The sequence below is a fragment of the Leuciscus leuciscus genome (genome assembly GCF_965113295.1).
Source record: "Leuciscus leuciscus genome assembly, chromosome: 9".
NCBI classification, from domain to species: Eukaryota; Metazoa; Chordata; class Actinopteri; order Cypriniformes; family Leuciscidae; genus Leuciscus; species Leuciscus leuciscus.
The window spans coordinates 10876292-10895734 of record NC_138733.1 but is presented as its reverse complement, the minus strand read 5'-3'; the positions used below and the strand labels follow the sequence as shown (position 1 = coordinate 10895734).

General features: G+C 38.7%; 1 protein-coding gene across 6 annotated transcripts in view; it reads left to right on the top strand.

Annotated features, from left to right (window-relative positions):
• Positions 1-19443, top strand: part of tiam1b (TIAM Rac1 associated GEF 1b) — an 86085-nt gene that overhangs the window by 54142 nt on the left and 12500 nt on the right. For 5 of the 6 annotated variants that reach the window (XM_082179855.1, XM_082179854.1, XM_082179853.1 and 2 more), the window contains 7 exons: positions 595-765; positions 1115-1219; positions 1718-1799; positions 3449-3535; positions 5096-5308; positions 6152-6252; positions 18331-18525. In XM_082179855.1, the coding sequence (XP_082035981.1) occupies positions 595-765; positions 1115-1219; positions 1718-1799; positions 3449-3535; positions 5096-5308; positions 6152-6252; positions 18331-18525 (954 nt within the window). Of the gene's footprint in view, positions 1-594; positions 766-1114; positions 1220-1717; positions 1800-3448; positions 3536-5095; positions 5309-6151; positions 6253-12133; positions 12912-18330; positions 18526-19443 lie in introns of those variants that run through there. The other variant, XM_082179858.1, reaches the window with a different exon arrangement.

The following is a 19443-nucleotide window of genomic DNA, read 5'->3' as shown; positions in this document are numbered from 1 at the left end:
GCATCATTACTCCAGTCTTCCAGTGTCACATGATCCTTTAGAAATCATTCTAATATGCTGATTTGGTGCTCAAGAAATATTTCTGATTATCAAAGTTGAAAACAGCTTAATATTTTTGGAAACCTTGATACATTTTTTTTTCCTCAGGATTATTTGATGAATAAAAAGGTCAAGCATTTTTTTGAATCTTTTATAGCATAATCATACATTTCTTTACTGTCACTTTTGATAAATTTAATGCATCCTTGAAAAATATGTTAAAAATCATGTTTGATATTGCTTCCAGTTCAATGATCACACTGGAATTTGAATATCAAGTTAAGTGCATTGCATTGTGGAAATTTGCAAAATGCTCTGTATATTTTGGCAAGTGTATACATGTGTGTAAATGTATTTCATGCATAGAAAACATGTGGATACTATGCACAAGATAAAGACTGCAGAAATAATATAGTGGTAGCTCGAAACTATTTGCACACATTGCACCTAAGATACACGATGAGTTATTAGAAATAATGAGATGAGGAAGATCATAATTTCACATGATGAATAGCATCTCGTTCACAGCTGTGGCTTTCATTTATCACACTACAGAAAGACCCCAAGACCCCAGTGAAAGGTCTGCCAAGACCCAGCACGGATCATGACATCTGGTCCAGAGACCACCTCACTCCATCATGGGTGTTGCTGCCAAACGACCAGCCTGTGTTAGCCATCATCCAGCCCGGAGAGTCGGCCCTCGACATGCTGGACACTATCTGCAAGGTGCCGCCAGGAAACATTCTTCCTTCTCTTTTCATGCCAGATTTTTACATTCAGAGAGTTGCTTCAGTCTTCAGGGAATTGAATAGCACTCTGAAGGTCACTGGCGTAGGAAACTCAGATATTCCTCAAAGCGTCCCTCAGAGGGTTTTTAAAGACGTGTGTGCACGACGTTAAAAGCATTTTATTCGCCCTCCTCTTGCTATTAAGCTGCGTGAAAACATGCTGTATCCTGTCTGATATGAGCATTTGGACATTTTTAGCATGTGATTCCTGTCCATCTGGCCCACTAAGAAGAAGATACAGTCCATTAAATGTGCGTCTCCTTTCATCTCTCTTCGTCTCTCTCCAGGCTCACCAACTGGACGCCACTAAACACTACGTGCGGCTTAAGTTCCTCATTGAGAACCAAGTGCAGTTCTACATCCCCAAACCGGAGGAGGATATTTATGATCTGGTAGGTTTGGAGTTAAACTCGCTCTCTTACCCACTGCTTTCATTACTTTCATCCTGCTGGGACATCACACTTCATCCAAACACGCTTTTTCCTTCCACTCTCCTTCTCGGTCTAATAGCAAAACCTGTCTTTTTTATCTGTGGAACACAAAAGGAGATGTTTTGCTTGATCCCATTTCCCATCATCACCTCTCCTTTTGACCTAAAAAAAAAAAGACTATGTCTGCTATGGAATTACTTTATGCTTTTAAAGCTTCATCATTCTGCCCTGCATTCGTCATCCGTTAGCTTCTGTTCAGCGTCTTCATTTATTATGTTTTGAGTGTCCAGGTCAGATGCAATCGATCAAACAGGAACAGAGAGTTCTTTGCCTGTGAAATGTGATCTGTATTCTGTCACTCTCGGCCTTTCAGACCCTCCCTTGTGTGATGTTTATGCTCTTCGAATGTGGAATATCAAAGTTCTGTTCGGCGGGATATTAATGTGCTCTTCTTTACAGCTGTATAAGGAAATCGAGCTGTGCTGTAAGATCCGGAAGGTGATCCAGTTTGATCGGGATGAATCCTGCATGATCGGCTACGGTGAGAGATGTGTTATTATTTTCATGAAATCATGTCTTGTTATACAACCTGCCTATTTATACTGGGGATTTTAAAATGGTAACTGGAAATGACGGATGTTCTCAGACCTTTTATGTTTATTAAAATGTTTACATGTTATGAAATGAACAGTAGTTTTGAAAAATCAGCTTAATAAACTCTGTTTTATCTTGCTTATAGTCGCCTCATGCTGGACGACTAATGAGATCACATGATCATCCAAATCCTATTAGTTTAATCTCAGTAACCTACATGTTTTTAGGCAGTTTTGTTCACAGAATACACAAAACTTTTACGTGATTTTACATCCACACCACGTAGCAGTGTTATTTTAGTATTATTTTTTATACTATTATAGTGTTCATTAATATTTTGAATTAGCTTTTATTTTTTCTATTTTCAATTTTCATTTTAGTTTAAAGGGGCTATATGTAGTTTTCAGCGGCCTCTAGCGGTGATGTTTGAGATTGCAACCAATAGTTTCTCCATGATTCAAAAGCCCTGCCGATGTTGTTCCGTGTTTTCGTCCGAAGTTGATCCGATTCACGTTTGGCCTGACGAGCTTAAGCAGATAAAACTTTTTTTAGTTTTTTATCATTATGTGGAGTTTGTGTTGGAGTCTGTGTTGTGCTGGGAGCAGGTCGTTTCTTAGTGTTAGCAGACTCCATGTCATAAGTTGCAGTGTCGTCGCTGTTGAGTGCAAAGTCAGTAGACGAGGCGAGAGGCTCGGGAGCGCGCATGCAGGTCTCAGTCACGTCACTGGATTTCGCGGTAAATCCGACCCGGAGCCTTTACATAGAAATAGGAATACTTGCTTTCAGAGTTAATAGCAAAACCCGCCAAGTGGATCATTTTAATGTGAGATTACAACCCCTTCACACACAGGCAATAAAAAAAGGATTCATTTTAGTAGAAAAACTACACATAGCCCCTTTAAAGTTTTAGTAATTTTTTTTTTATGTGCTTTTGTCATTTTTACTAGTTTTTGATATTTCTATTTAGTTTTAATTTATTCGATTTAGTTTTAGTAATATTAGTACTTCAACTTCAACTCATTTAGTTACCAGGGCAAATTTTTACTTTTTTTTAAGCTGATTTATTTTATTTTATTTTATTTTATTTTATTTTATTTTATTTTATTATTTAATTATTTATTTATTTATTTATTTATTTATTTATTTATTTATTTATTTATTTATTTTATTTTATTTTATTTTATTTTATTTTATTTATTTTATTTTATTTATTTTATTTATTTTATTTATTTTATTTATTTTATTTATTTTATTTATTTTATTTATTTATTTTATTTTATTTTATTTTATTTTATTTTATTTTATTTTAATTATTTTATTTTATTTTATTTGTTAAATTTTTTTTATAATTTTTTATCAATTTCAAAAAGCGATTTTAGTAGTTTTAGTTTAGTGCAATAACTTATTTTATGTTCCATGGTAGAACCGAGAATTCAGATAGCTTTGAAATGACATGATGAAGAGTGAATGATGTGAATGGGTAAACAGACCTTTTAAATTTGACCTTGTAACTGAAAGGTCGCAGGTTCAAATGCTTCGAAAGGCTGATTCGTGATTGTCCTTGATTATGACGATCTATCACTCCATCTCACGCAGGTTTTTCTATCTCTGTGGTGGAGGAGGACAGCGTGCAGCAGCTCTACATTACTGACGTGAGAGCTGGAGGATTAGCGTTCGCCAAAGGTTCATTAGCTTCTTTCACCTCCTAATTACGTTCTCTTTCTCTTTTCACCCCTGTCTCTTGGTTTGTTCTTTTCTTTTTCTTTCACACACACACACACACGCACACACCACCTCTCTCTGTCTGTTCAGCTACTTCTTAGGAATCAAGCTGTACGTAATTACTGTGATATCTGTGCTGTGCTCCTGGTGTTATGTAACATGTTGTCAGCTCTATGGGGTTTCTGAGAGCCAAAGACTGCAGATTCATCCTCAGCCCTTCTAAACTCTGAATAATGACAGAAGATAGAAGCAATCAGAGAGACGATTAAAGCCGGATTCACTGATGTGCCAGACTTGTAGCTCACCTGCATGAAGAATTCAATGCATTAAAAGGAAACATATCATGCAAAACTGGCTTTTCCATGCTCAGTTTGAAATTGCAGATTTTATAGAGCATTTACAACAGGAGCTTTGCAAAGAGAAACTTTAAAGCTACAGTAGCAACAATGGTCCATTTCATTCTAAAATCAAAGTTTTGAGTGCTCTACATAAAGAAAAACCTTTCACATTTACAATATTACATGAATTATAGGTATATAACACCTACGTACTCGCTTCACTAATGTTATAAGTTGACTTCAGGGAAAAATATTGAATATGGCCCCTTTAAATGTTCATCAGAGCAGGCTTATGGACATCCAGACACTGTCAACATGCTGAATAAGAGCCTGGTCTCTCTGAGTGATGTCTGGGTGATCAGTGTGGCAGGATCAGGTTTGACTGGCTTATTGCTGACATTTCACATCCCCAGAGAACTGGGTCAAACCCGCAAGCTGAAGGGAAGAGGAGAGGCAAATGGAAAGCTCTTTTTGTATTGCATCTATTTATTTTGATGCTGGTCTTCACATCAGTGAGGACAGGACATGTTATATTACTCGTGTGACATATGTCAAAGTTAAACAGTATATTTAAGTAGAACAAATGTTGATTTGATATGTTGGCGATTGATTGGATTGTAAAAAGCTGGAGTTGTAGTCATTTTAGTACTTATTTTATTTTATTTCACTTCAGTTTCAGCCAATGCAACTTTTCTAATTTTAGTATTGGCACATTTTTTATTAATTATTTTATTAATCTAATGTTTATATTTTATTTTATTTCAATTAATGAAATTGGCTTTAGCTAACAATAACAACACTTGAGTCAGATGATTGTATTTTTGCAGTTTTTGTATTTAATTATATTAAATTATATTGTATTTTTAATGGATCCAGAAGGAGAAACGTCAAGCAATAAAAAAATGCCCTTTTTTCTCTTCTTTTGAATAACATGCATTTATGAATCGTGCACAATAAGATAACATTGATTTGATGTAATTGTGTCTTTAGGACTTAAACTGTTTAAGTTTTTGCTTCACAGTTCTCTGTCCTTGGTTAAACTTCTTTAATTCCTCTTTAGCTTTCATTTTATTTACTGTGTACAAGCAGTTCATAAAACACTTCATCCACTTTGCATATCTCAAGAAACATCTATGATTGCAATAACTACTCCTGAAATATGACCGTATTAAAATGATTGCAGGTCTGAACGCAGGAGACGAGATTCTCCAGCTGAACGGGAAGGACTCGCGCACTCTGACCTTCGCTGACATGAAGGTGGCGTTCGCTCAGGTGTCTCTCTCTCTCACCGTAAACACACTGCCCCCTGTTGAGCGCCGGCAGCTCTGCTTCCTCCCGCCGAGACGCTCGGACGCTGTGGACAACCTCTACACGGACATCTTCTCTCAGAGTCAGGGTGAGGGAGCTCAGGCCTCGGCTGGCACATTTCACTGAGCGTTTCTGTGTTTCGATATGAACGCTCCAAAATAACTCTGCATTCGTTGCAATTCAACACTCACTTTTATACAATATAAACTATAAAAAAAGTATTTTTAAAGGAGTCCTTGGTCTGAAAAAATTTGACTCCTATGTTAAATGTTAAAGGGATATTTCACCGCTGGAAAGATGTATTTAAATTGGGTCATTTATGTTGTAGAAATGTGAAATTATTTTAGAAGTTGGTGTCTTCTAGACTGAGAAAAGCCAGAAAATGTATTTTTGGCTCATGTGGATGAAAGACAACAACTCCCAGAATGCACTTGCTTCGCTGCCCTACGAGGCCACTCCCAAGCCACGCCTACCGGTTACAGAGGGCAGTATCGGAAGAAATGATACAACTAGGCTACTAGTCGACTCGAAACTGAGAAGACGCCGTTTTATCGTGAGATCCCCCTATGGGCGGGTTGAACACATGTGGAACGAGCTCCTCCTACTGGCTGTAGTCTCTCGCCTCGGGCCAAAAAAGCCTCCAATGACACTAAATCTCTCGTCTCTGGGGGACATGAGGGAGGGAAGCACGGCCATTCGAAAATACTACCGGGTTTCTACTGATACAAAGCTTAATGCTAATCGGTGAAGTATCCCTTTAAATGTTACACTCTTATTGTTAGCTGACAGCGTTATCAGATTAGCCTAACATTAAAAGAAATGCACAAACAATATCCAAACTATTTTTTATATATCATCCAGAAATGTCACAAGATTCAATGCAGTTATCCAAAAAACTAGTGTGTGACATCGTAGTCATGTGTTTGCACAGAGGAGATTCTTGACGATGGCGTGGGTCTGATTGTGGATTCTTCAGGAGACGGTTTAGACGACGACTCGGAGCTCTTCGCTGAGTTTGACGAATATGGAAAGGTAAATATTCCTGCTTACCTGATCATAGATTTTTTTTCCAAGACATTAGCCTGGATCTTGTGCAGCTCTGCTCAGCTCTGGGACACTTCTCCTGTCTGTGCGTGGGTTTCCTTCACACTCACCAAATCTAGAACTGCAGGACTTCGAAACTCTGAACTCTGAGCGAGAAGAATCTCACTGTAGAAACACTTCACCATCTGTCATCTGTGCTGTTTTTAAACTGAGGGACGTTTAAAACATCTATCCATCTATCTATCTATCTATCTATCTATCTATCTATCTATCTATCTATCTATCTATCTATCTATCTGTCTATCTGTCTATATATCTGTCTATCTGTGTATATATATATCTACCTGTCTGTCTGTCTGTCTGTCTATCTTTCTCTCTGTCTGTCTATCTATATATCTGTCTATCTGTCTGTCTATCTATCTGTCTGTCTGCCTATCTATCTGTCTGTCTGTCTGTCTATCTGTCTGTCTGTCTGTCTATCTATCTGTCTGTCTGTCTGTCTGTCTATCTTTCTCTCTGTCTGTCTATCTATATATCTGTCTGTCTATCTATCTATATCAATCTGTCTATCTATCTGTCTGTCTGTCTGCCTATCTATCTATCTGTCTGTCTGTCTGTCTGTCTGTCTGTCTGCCTATCTATCTGTCTGTCTGTCTGTCTGCCTATCTATCTGTCTGTCTGTCTGTCTGTCTGTCTATCTATCTATCTATCTGTCTGTCTGTCTGTCTGTCTGTCTGCCTATCTATCTATCTATCTGTCTGTCTGTCTGTCTGTCTGTCTGCCTATCTATCTATCTATCTATCTGTCTGTCTGTCTGTCTGTCTATCTATCTGTCTGTCTGTCTGTCTATCTATCTGTGATAATGAACTGTCTGCAGTGTATCTTGTGTTGGTGGGGGTTTGAAGATAATTAGTTTGTGTTGAGACGTGTGACAGTAAAACAGAGGTTGTTTGATTGTCTTTTGCATCCTAATTGCTTTATTATGAGGCATAATCTTGGAGGCAGCGATGGTGTCAGAAGATGGTCTCTATCTGAGGAGTGTCAGACCGACATAACAGTTTCACATTTAGACGTGAGAGTGTGTGTAGTTGGTTATTCTTCCACGTCTCTAAGCTGCAGTTTACAATGCAGGATACAGTCACAGTTGCTTTATTGGACGGACGGGTTGATGGATGTGTTGAGATGATGGAACCAATCAGATTCCTCACGACCTTCCACATTTACATACAGAAACTATTTTCAGAAACCTGTTTACTGAATTCCCTATTAATCTCATTTCAGAAAAGCACTGTTGAGTTTAGACCTTAGTAGTCCTTATTTGTCCTTTGCCCAATGTAATTTCTAGACCTTACATGGTTCAGAACCAGTCTTTATATCTATTGTCTCCACTTCTGTGTCTCAGTTCCTAAATGTCCAACATGTGTGTTTCTCTCCGTAAGAGGAATAATGTACTGCAGGGATACTCAAATTACTCAGGGACCACTTTTAGAAAATGAGCTGAAATGCCACTTGATTTTCTTATGCTTTTAAAATGTGCAGATATGCTTTACACCGGCCGTATATTTATATCACCCCGTTCATCAAAATAAGCAAGTGCTATTCAGTTTTTAAATGACCTTTTTAATTTTCCAGAACGGTGTAGTCCATGCAATTGCATTCATTATAATCATTAATGTTTCCAGTATGTTGGCTTCTCAAATGCAAGTATCTTGTATACTTATTATTCATGTGTAAAATCATTAACAATTCTTTCTCATACTAATTGGATGCAGCAGTTTAGAAATTTGTCCATTTTGTCAGTTTTCACTGTCAAGCTTTGCACATTTGCTGCTGGTGTCACATTTTCTGTCGCTAAGTGCAGTTCACACAATTTGAATATGCTCCAAGCTGTTGCACCAATCAGCGATGGCGGTATTTGCATATCCTGATGTTTTGCTTCTCGATTTTTCATGCAGAAATATGACTCGCGAAACATTTTTGGAATGAATCTGGTTGCTCTACCAATTAAATGCAAAAGTTTTAAACCCCATCTGATCTGCAAGCAAGTGGCGCAGCATGATAAAACTAGATCTCTCACATTATAAGCCCGGGCTTTGAGTGTCTCTGATGTGCCGAGTGAGCTGGTTCTGGATCTGAAGCGTGTGTTGATGTCAGGCCCAGGCAGAGAGATGCACTTTGGGTCAGCAGAGACAGTGGGGCTCTGGGTCTCGCTGGGAGCTTGGAGAAGATTGCTTTTGGCATGCATAGACATGTGTCTGCCTCTTTGCATAGCACCATCTCTCTGGCCTTTATTAAAGAGGAGAAAGTTGCATTGAGGGCAGACGGGGAATGCAAAGGAATCCATAATCAGCTTTAGTGTGCACTCATACACATAAACACACACACACACACATACACATACTGTTGAATTTAATGCAGGATATCTTTAATGAATTTATTACACGTTCAGTCTGTTCATGCTCTGAATATATGAATGATTTTGACAGAGACAGAGTTAAATGACCTTGCTCTGCAAATCAGCTTTTCAGGGTCATTATGAGTCATAACAATTGTACCATATATATTTTTAAATAAATGCTACTTGTTTGATGTTTATAATGCACTGGCATTCATATTAAGTGTGACTGAAGTGTCCATTTTCAGGAAAAACATTTCAGAAAAACTAATTGGTGAGGCTAAATGTCATTGTAAAAATGACTCAGAAAAGGGTAAATGTTTGTGCTGAGAATAACTGCCAATTATCTTGATACTTTATTATGCTGTGTCATTCATGCATTTTAATGCATTCATAACATCTGCATATGTAGCTATTGCAAGTGTCTAAAAACTTTTTGGGGTCACTATATTTTGTATTTTAAAAACTCTAAAATCACCTGATGCTGTGAAAACTCATTCTTAAGGCCCTGATACAACAAGCCAATGTCGGGCGGCTCAGTTTTCGCACCGTCGGCACTAGTTGGACCCTGATTGAGAATGCTGAATCGGCATCGGCGCCGGGCGGTGAGAGAAATCTGATTGGCTGTTCAGCTCAGCAAAGCAAATTTTTACGTCATCTTACCTGAGCATTCCAATGCTTGAATATTTTCATAATGAGCCATCTGGAATTAAGATCAGCATGATTGATATTCAAAAATATTAGCATGCGTCCTGCAGTCCTTTTCCTGTAGTCTCGTTTTCCCTTTTTGAATGACGAATATAGACTATAGATATCTGCTGATATAGACAGTCACGCGCAGGCTAGTTGCTAGTTGACACTCGCCTTTAGTGCAGTTGGTTTGTTCAAGCGCAGCTTTTTGGCTGAAACGCAACCGTCGAGAGGCGACAGCTTTCGTCGCCGCTAGTTCTTATATGATGGCTTGGTGTGACATGGCCATTAGTGTAGGGCTGGGCGATATGGACAAAAATAGTATTGTGAATGTGATTTGTGATATATTTTTTTCCATATCATACGACATCGATATTTATCACAATATTCATTTACCATTAATGGAGAAGGAGATTCTTTCCACATATTTCTCAGACCTTGAGGATGAATGTAAACATGTGAACTTGTTTGTACACAATAACACTCCACAGAGTAGCTACCTTTTAATTTAGGGCCCATGAAATCCATTTTATTTTCCCCTTAATTTCTGTGTTTTCCATAATATAAAATAAAATCTGTGTTTTTAGATTAAATACAAATGTATATAAACTTAAAAAACAATTTGTCAAATAAGATGCTGCACAACAGAACTGTATACATTTAAAACATGGATGAAAATATATCTTGGTCATAAGATATTCCTTAGAAATATTATTATTATTACTTTGAGAAGTTCAGTATACAGTAGTGAAATATTTCCGTCATAATTTCTTGAAGTTAAACCGAACTTGTCGTGAAGATCTTTCAGTTTCAGAAACCGCGCGTTCATTCACGCATTAGCGACACGCATTGTCGTGTTTATTTCGGCTGTTAGATGAATCCATATCGAGTGAAAACGTCCAGCGTTATTAACATACATTTTATCACAATCTCGATATGATATTGTTCATCACCCCGCACTACTTTAGGGTTCTTTGTCTTTTATCAGACAGACAAGTGATTACTGGAAATTACTAGAGAGAGACTTGAACTTAACTTTTCTAGATGAGCGCCACAGGTCAATGAATCAGCCATTAACAACCCCTGTGCCAAGGCTCTGACTTCATTGTTATTGTCCAGCTACATCTGTATAAGCAGTTAACAGTCTCTCCTCTACAGGACACAGGCTTCACTTCACTAGTTCAGCTGGGAATAACGGTACATTAGTAGTGCTTCACTGTCTGGTGGGATACTATTCAGTAGATGGACTAGAGAGGGCTTTGGACTCACGGATCATTTGTTGCAGTGAGAGGAACATTTACAGTCTGATTTGACGTTCTCTGCTTGCTGATCTCCACATTAACAGGCCATTCGGCGTGCGGTGTGTGTGATTTGTTATATCAGGAGACGTGTTTGATGCTAAAAGTGTTCAGTAGAGGATTTGGCAAGTTCGGTGTTCAGCGCCGGACATTTGTCATTCCCTTTCAGGTGGCTGTTAGTTTTTGCTGTAAAGGATGATTCTCGTTTCATGTGCATCGCTGTTCAAAAAGATTGAGGTCAACGAGATCTTTACATATTGACAAAGAAAGGAATTTTCTGTGAATTAAAGTGCAATCCTTCTGACGTGACTTGAAGGCAGTTTGAGCCGTATCACTGTTCTGCGGCGCTTCACTTTGTCATGTTTAACGATCGTGCTTCTGCGCTCTACCATCACAGCATGTGTTTATGAACCGCAGTGAAGCCTGGATCACATGATCTGACGCCGCATTTCTCTCTGTGCTCTTTTAAGTCCTGGTGCATTCATTCTGTTTACTTTCCCCCGCTGGCTCTCTCTCTCTCTCTCTCTCTACACGGCTGTTCAGATGATCAATCTTTATGAAACAGACACTCACTCCAGTCCTATATTATAAATCATGAGACTGCTGTTCAGTTGAGTTGTTCATCTGAATGCTGAACGCACAGCTACTGTGATAGAAATGATTTCGATTTGCGAGTAAAGCGTCTCTTACTTCACTACTAGTCGACTAGTTCGTCATCTTTAGTTTTGTATTTTTAGCGGGGGTGCTTTTATTAGCATGCTGACAGCTGTTAGACAGTCTGCACATTAATATCCTTCATCCCCTTTTAAGCGCTGCTTTTACATAGACAAAGACATCGACATGCAGACAGACATTTTTGGCCTTTTGAGTCATGACTCACAGTTCTCTATCATAAGCATCGCGTTTTAAGATGGCGTGTCGAGTTAAAAATAGTTTGAACAATAAACTTTATAACAAAGCACCTCAAGACCCCTCCGTCAAGCTGGTTTTGTACTCCGCAACACATAAGTAAAGCATCTGATAGAGGTCAGGTGAACCTGAATCCAGCTTGATTGTGATTATGATTGAGCAATTTTGTGCTTTTTGCACATTCAGTAGCCAACCTAAAATGGTCTTAACACGATGGAAGACTGGTTTCCAGCTATGTTTTTGATGGTTTTAGAGGGATTTGGGCACTTTTTCAACAGCAAAAAGCCTCTCCAGGCTGAAAAAAAAAACGTTTTTCCAGGCTGAGAGACCAGCAAATATCCATTAAGGCCAGAACTTTTTAAAGCGTCAAAATTGTAGATGCATAGCTGTCTATAGAGGGTCAGAAAGCTCTCAGATTTCATTAAAAAGATCTTCATTCGTGTTCCGAAGGTTTGGAACGACATGAGGGTGAGTAATTAATGACAGAATTTTCATTTTTGGGTGAACTATCCCTTTAAGCTAAAAGAGGTGATCTCTACCTTAGTGGTCATTAAAAACCTTTAAAATGTGTTTACCCACTGTAGGGAAATCGCAAAAGAAGTACACTAACGTTCTGATCTATTATCTCAAATAATAGGTATATGTAGGTAGTTCAAGTAAAAGGTCATTTGTTTATTGGCTGCTCAGTTAAGAAATATAATTTACTTGAACTTAGTGATGATTAATTAGCTAGTCTTTCAGGCGAACGACCTATTACTACCTTTAAGATTAGTAGTTTTGCATATCCCTAACTACAGCTGTCTATTTATCTTACTGTGATGGTATTGTTGTCCAGTTGAACTTGCCCAGCCCATCATGAACACCACTTCCTCTTCCTTTTCCTCTTCCTCTCACCATTCACCCTTGATTATTTTTACTTGTGTGTTGAGTATCTTAACTCCTGTAGCTCAGTGTTTGCTCAGCCTGCCAGGAAGAAAGAGAGCGAAAGAAGATAAATGAGGTGGTGTCGCATCAGAACGGGCGGGTGAATACGGAGTTGGACGAGCAGAGAGGAGGTGGGCGAACGACAAGGAGAGAGAGAGAGAGAGAGAGAGGGAGGAAAAGAGCTACCCGTTCCATCTCTCTCTCTCTCTCTCTCTGTTCTATTTGTCATAAGCGGAGGGATGTTGTCGGTGTTGCAGCAGTGAATCTGATTTCTGAGGCGTTTCCTGAAACTGATCCAGCGTCAGTGACAGTGGGCCGGCGTGTTTCTCTCCGAAGCCGTTTCTGCTGATCCTGAGTCAGTCATGTCTGTGCTCAAACGCAACAGACACAGCAAACGCTCTTCGGACTCCATCTATGACATGCTGCACCTGGTGAGAGACGTTTTATGTCTGTGGTTTTTCTTAAATCGCGCTATTTTATCAATTTTTTTCATTTTTTATCCTGAGCTGGATGTTAATGATGCTTTGGGTTTTTGCTGATTTTTTGTTAGTGTTTCGTGAATTGTTGCTGTCAAAATGTCAGATGTTTGCATTCACTAGTAAAAAGTGCCATAATTTTACGTAATGTTCATATGGATGATGGTGATAACATGTTTTTTACATGACAGTTCCATGGTGTCCTTTGAAATACCTTACAGTAGTAAATACATATATATGCATAATGTCATATATCAAAGTACCATCTAATACTATGATTGTACCATATGTACTGGTTTTTACTTGCTAGTCTTTGATTTGTTTTATAGACCAATCAGCTTGTGTTCATCAGCAATTTTGTGCTTTTTTGCATGCTGGGAAAAAGAGTTTAAACCATCTTAAAGTGGTCTTAAGATCCCAAACTGGTTTCCAGTAAAGGGATTTTGTGCACTTTTTTAACATGAAAGAAGCCTGGGAAACCTGTATTAAGACATCAAACCACCTTAGGCTGGTTTAAGTTGTTATTTTAAGCAGGGTGTGGTGATCTTGTTGGGACTTAATGGAGGGAAGTTCTCTGGAAGTGTGCATTTCCCGTTGTGTAGGTGCGCTTGTTTGTTTCTTCACAGTATGCAACCTTTTGTACTCATAACAAGATCAATACTTCCAGTTAAACACTGGAACCCCATGTGGTTTTAAATAAGGATGCACCGATATAAAAATTTTGGCCAAAACCGATAACCGACACATTTTTTTATAATTTTTCAGAGCCTGATTACAAAAAAACAAAAGTCTCACCATTAAAAGCCATTTCCCAAGCACACAATTAAAATGTTCTCATTATAATTTCATGTAGCCTATATGAAAGGCTTGTGCTGTGCATGTTGCACTTAACTGTATCATATTTCATATTTTCCCATCATATTTCAAGCCATTCAAAACCATCACGGCGAACAGTGTGCATCTGAAGTGTCTCAGCTGAAGGAAATAATCCATTATTTATCGGCTTTTAAATATCGGCCAAATTTTCTTATCGGGCCGATAACGATAATATCAAACATGAACATATATTGGCCAATAGCGATATGGTGGCCAATTTATCGTGCATCCCTAGTTTTAAAGTGACTTCTGACAGTAGACAATAAACTTTTTTGCCTGCAAAAAGCACTTTTAGGGTTAGGGTTTTGTTCAAAGTGTGAGTGTTACACCTTACAGAAAACACAACTTCCAAGTGTTTTCATTTCCCAGCAGTGACAATGGCATTTTCCCAGCAGTTAATGTGCTTTATTGTGTGTGGGGTGTCATATTTTCTGTCATGCTGTTCTGTGACTCAAGGACATTGGGAAAAACACTGCAATTCATCCTTTGTGTGTCCTTGCGTGGGCATTCGAGGACCGCTAAGACTCTCTCCGCTAATGAACACGGAAAGCAGCTTTCACACGTTTGGGGGAAAAAAACTGCCAGCCAAAACAATCACCTGTAGTCTGCTAAGTAAATAAAAGTAGTTGAAAGTCACTGTTGGTGCTTACTCTTTGCACAGTGATGGCTAATTATGACCTAAAATGTCCTCTTTTTACAACATTTTCATGAGTGCATTCTGGGAAACCCGTCGGTGTCTTCATACGTTGCTTCTTTAGACGATTGTTTATGTCTCTCCTCAGATAAAGAAAAATGTTTTAGTAGACATATGCTGGGTTTTGTGCAAGCGGTTGTCTGTGTGCATGAACACTAGCCTTGATCTTCCTCTTCAAATAATCTTTTATGTCTCTCTTTTAAGAAAGCCTCTGATGTGACTTTGTGTTGGTGGATGTGCGATGTAGGAAAGGGCTACTTTTGTGGTTTCCTAATGTACTCGTCTCGACTCTCTAGCTGTGCCGTTTCAGAGAGTGATGGAGAAATGTGGTGGAAAGCTGACAGCTGCTGTATCTGAAAGCGTGTGAATTTGTCTCCGTTATAACGGGATCACAAACATCTTGACAGCTCTCCCGGCGCTTGTACGCCATGGTTGTGGCAGCTGATGATGTTTTAGCTAATGACTAGAGTGACAGGTGAAGCCCGACGCCCCTCGGAGATGAAATTCTGCGTCTCTGATTTAGGAACTGATTTATTTGTTTACACACAAACAGAGACAACGGGAATCCAGTATTCCCTGACACCCCTAAGGAATTATTTTGAAGCATTTCTTTTTTAATAACGCAGAAAAAATGCTCCCACTACCTGACAGTTGTCACTAAAATTGGTGCCCTGAGAAATCACACCTGATGTAAGCTTTGTGAACAGCATAAACAGACCATGGCCGATCAGAAATGCTTTATTTACAAGCATTTAGGTTTGGTGATATCCGGTTTCAGGATAGAGAGCATGTAGTTTAAGATATGTGATCTAATTGAGTAGTTGTGTGAAAGTTAGCGCAATGACGGAAATCACTTCCAGAACCTTTAAAGCAATTAAAGGGGTCATCGGATAAGCATTTTCCACAAGTTGGAATGATTCTTTAGGGTGTTCATGTAAAGTTTGTAATATACTTTGTGTAAAACAACACCCTTTTACCTCCTCAAAAATGGCTTTGTTCACAGTGTTTCGGTGCATGTCTCTTTAAATGATAATGAGCAACTGCTCACCCCACCCCTTTCTTCCATGGGGGGTGTCGAATGGCTGAGGATGGAAATATGCTAATACGGGACAGTCCGTCAGTGGTCGTGGGCGGAGCATGAGCATTATGACATCATAGTGCTCAGAAAATCCAAACGGCTTGATTATTGAGAGTGTTTAGACTTTTTGAGGATGAAAAAAAAAGGAGTGAATGGATTTTTTTTCATTGTATGGTGGTTGTGTCCACACACTGCAAAGTCACATTTATATGCAAACGCCACATAAAAGTGAATTTTGCATCCGACGACCCCTTTAAGTCAGATTGACTTTATTGTGTGAATTTCCATTGGCTGTCTGTTCATTGTGTTGCTGCTCATTTGCATGTATTGAAACTCTACTCAACTTTGTTGCATGCACCAACGAGCACTTTCAGGGACGATTCGATAAAGTCTGCTAAGTTTGTGTCATTAAATCTTTCAAAGATGTTCAAATTTTAGTTTGAGACACTTATAAGTTTGGGTATCGTTTGAATTTTATTGATTACGATTCTGCTTATCGATTCCTAATTTCGATTCCAATAAGATAAAAAAAAAAACATATCATTCACATTTATTTTAAGTTTTATTGCAAAACGTGACATTTTTAGCTGAATACCATGAACAAAAATCAACAGGCTAAAGGAAGGGACTTTTGTTTATGGTTTAAAAATAACCATAACAAAAACAACTAGCCTAACTAATATACATTTCAAGCATTATTAAAGACTAGTAAACACTCAGTAACTAAAAAAAGAACAAATAAACAAATTTATTTTGTTTAAATAAGGTTTAAATAAGATTTCCAGGTATTCAGGTACAGAAACTGCAATCAAATGTAAAATAACAGCACTTTATTAATAAAATATGCATTACAAATATAGTTACAAAAGTCAAAAACAGCGAGTGAATTTTCTCTGTCTTTTGTGTTTGATTAGCATTATTTTAGAGACATCAGCAGGAATATTAGGCTGCTGTCACTTTAAGAGCCGCACGGATCCAATATACTGTTACACATGCGTTTTCTTTGTAACCTGTTTACGTTCACTTAAGACAAAAATGACTGTGTTTACGAGGATATTGTGACATATTTTTGTGTATATTTTGTGTTCAAGAGCAAAAAGACTCGGAAGAGAACTCAGTTCAGTATGAAAGGGCGGCATTCTGTGCACACGCTCTGGATGCGTGTCCAAATCATGTTAAACTGCACAAAAAGGAATCGATTAGAGGAATTGAATTTTTTATTTAATCACAAGTATCCGATTGCTGACCGTAAATATCTGATTCATGTAGTTCATCTATATTTTCCCCTGTATGTTAACTAAAAAATGCACACAAAGGTTGGTGATCTAGAAGGAAACTCTTCAGCTTTGACAGAAAGAGTGAAAGAGAGTGAGAGAATCAAAGATGGATGGATTTATAGATGGATGGGCAATTTGACCAAAATATTTGAATAATGTTATTTCACTTGGTATGAGTACAGTAACTCTATATGTGCACGTGTGTGTATTTATTATTACTAGTTATTTATTTAAATATTTGTATTAGTTATTTTTTACATTTTGAATTAATTAATACTTTTTTATGTAATTTAATTATTTATGTTTAATACATGTTTATTGCTTCATGCTTTGGCAACATTGTGCTACTCTACACATTCCAGCCAATAAAACTTAATTTAATTGTGTTTAATTAGTATCAAAATATAGTTATTTTTTCTAGAAATTAAAAAAATAATAATATGAAGTAATAATGTGGTAATTCCTATTGTTATATAATCCTAATCCTAAAAATGAAATGAAAGGCAATTTCTAGTCATTTGATTTAAAATTTTCTCTAACTATTCAACATCAAAAATCTTTTTCAACATCAAAAAGATCAGGTCAGATTATTCATAACAAATGAACGAGTCTGGCATCAGTGCAAAAACAGCTTCACATTATGAAGTGCTTGAGTTGAAAACAAAAGACTAATATTATAAAATGACACTGTATTCTGAAAACGGGCGTATGTATTTCATATGTAAGTTCTTTATTAATGGGTTCTTCATGTTTGGGACAATATCCAGCTTTCTCATGTGCAAATAAAGTAAAGTTGCCCTGCCTATTATACTGTATCTACTGTAGTATAAAGAATGTAGCTAAATATCTTCCGGTTGACACCGAGCCCTAGTAGAATGGATGGTACTTTCTCTCAGTCCGTCAGTGTTACTGTGAGAATGACAGTCCATGTGCCATCACAGCCGTTCCCATAGCAACCGCATCCATGGACAGGTGCTTGTGTTTTGATTGCCGTTCAGATGAAATGAAGACATTTCAGAAGAGCAGAGAGGGAGGGAGGGAGAGAGAGAGAGAGTGTGAGAAAGAGAGAGAGGGAGAGCCAAAAAGATGAAGTGATGGAAGAGATAAGAGAGTTTTAGAGGCTGAAAATAGAGCAAATGAGCGCTAATGATTTTTATAGCGTTCTGACAGGCATCTGAGCGGAAGGATCCAGCTGCAGGTGCTGCGAGTGTGTGTGTAGGTGCGTGTGTTGTGTGTGTGTGTGTGTGTGTGTGTGTGTGTGTGTGTGTGTGTGTGTGTGTGTGTGTGTGTGTGTGTGTGTGTGTGTGTGTGTGTGTGTGTGTGTGTGTGTGTGTGTGTGTGTGTGTGTGTGTGTGTGTGTGTGTGTGTGCGTGCGCGTGTGTCCTAATAACAGTGCAGGACTCTGTGAGATGTCTCACTCTTCATGTCTGTCTCTCTCTCTCTCTGTAGAGTACGGAGCAGGTCGCAGCTTTCTGTCGCAGTCTTCACGAAATGAATCCCTCATCTGAAGTCGTCTCTCCCTCGTCCGGCCCGGAGTCTTCCTCGCTCCCTCCGAGCAACGCCACCCCGCGCCAGCTGTCCGATGCCGACAAACTCCGCAAAGTCATCTGCGAACTGGTGGAGACGGAGCGCACCTACGTCAAAGTCAGTACCTGTGTTTATGTGTGTGTGTGTGTGTGTGTGTGTGTGTGTGTGTGTGTGTGTGTGTGTGTGTGTGTGTGTGTGTGTGTGTGTGTGTGTGTGTGTGTGTGTGTGTGTGTTATATACTCGTCTATATGCTTGACTTACAGAAGTTTGTGTCCTTCATCGAGACAGGCCTGTAGGGGGAAAAACTGTGCCCTTGGCTTGCCTTTTTCTGCTCCCACTCACTCTCTGGCTGCTTGTGGAATGAATACTACTGGACTGCGTAGTACATACTGGAAACTATTATTTAAAAATAGCATAGTTATTTAAAGTGCTACACACACATTTCTTCTTTCAAATCTCAAACCTGCACACACTACAAGATCTGAAATCCGTGGCACATCACAGACCTATAAGATTTTATTAAAGGTGCTCTAAGCGATGTGACACGTTTTTTAGGCCAAAACATTTTTTGTCACATACAGCAAACATCTCCTCACCGTCCGCTAGCTGCCTGTCCCCTGAACACACGGCCTCTGTAGACAGCCCAGGCTCCACAAACGGCAACAAAAACAAACTGGCCCAGCCTGGACCACGAAACATAACAAACAGTGTTCCAGCCAATAACCGACAAGAAGGATTTGGGGGTGGGGTTTGGGAGGTTAGTACGTGGATGAGGAGGAGGGAGGGTCGAGCTAGCCTCCATTTTGTTTGACAATACTTTGAACATCAACAAGAAGTTACGTCTCCCAACATCACTTAGAGCACCTTTAAGATGATGATGCCAGATTTAGCACCTCACATGATCTCACGGGGAAGCGGATGTGAACTAAATGGATACTGTGTCGCGTCAGACATTATATGATGAGGACACATTATAAAGGCAGTCATGTTTGTTATTACATGTCCACCAGTCGTTCCTCCATCCCCGTTGTCCGC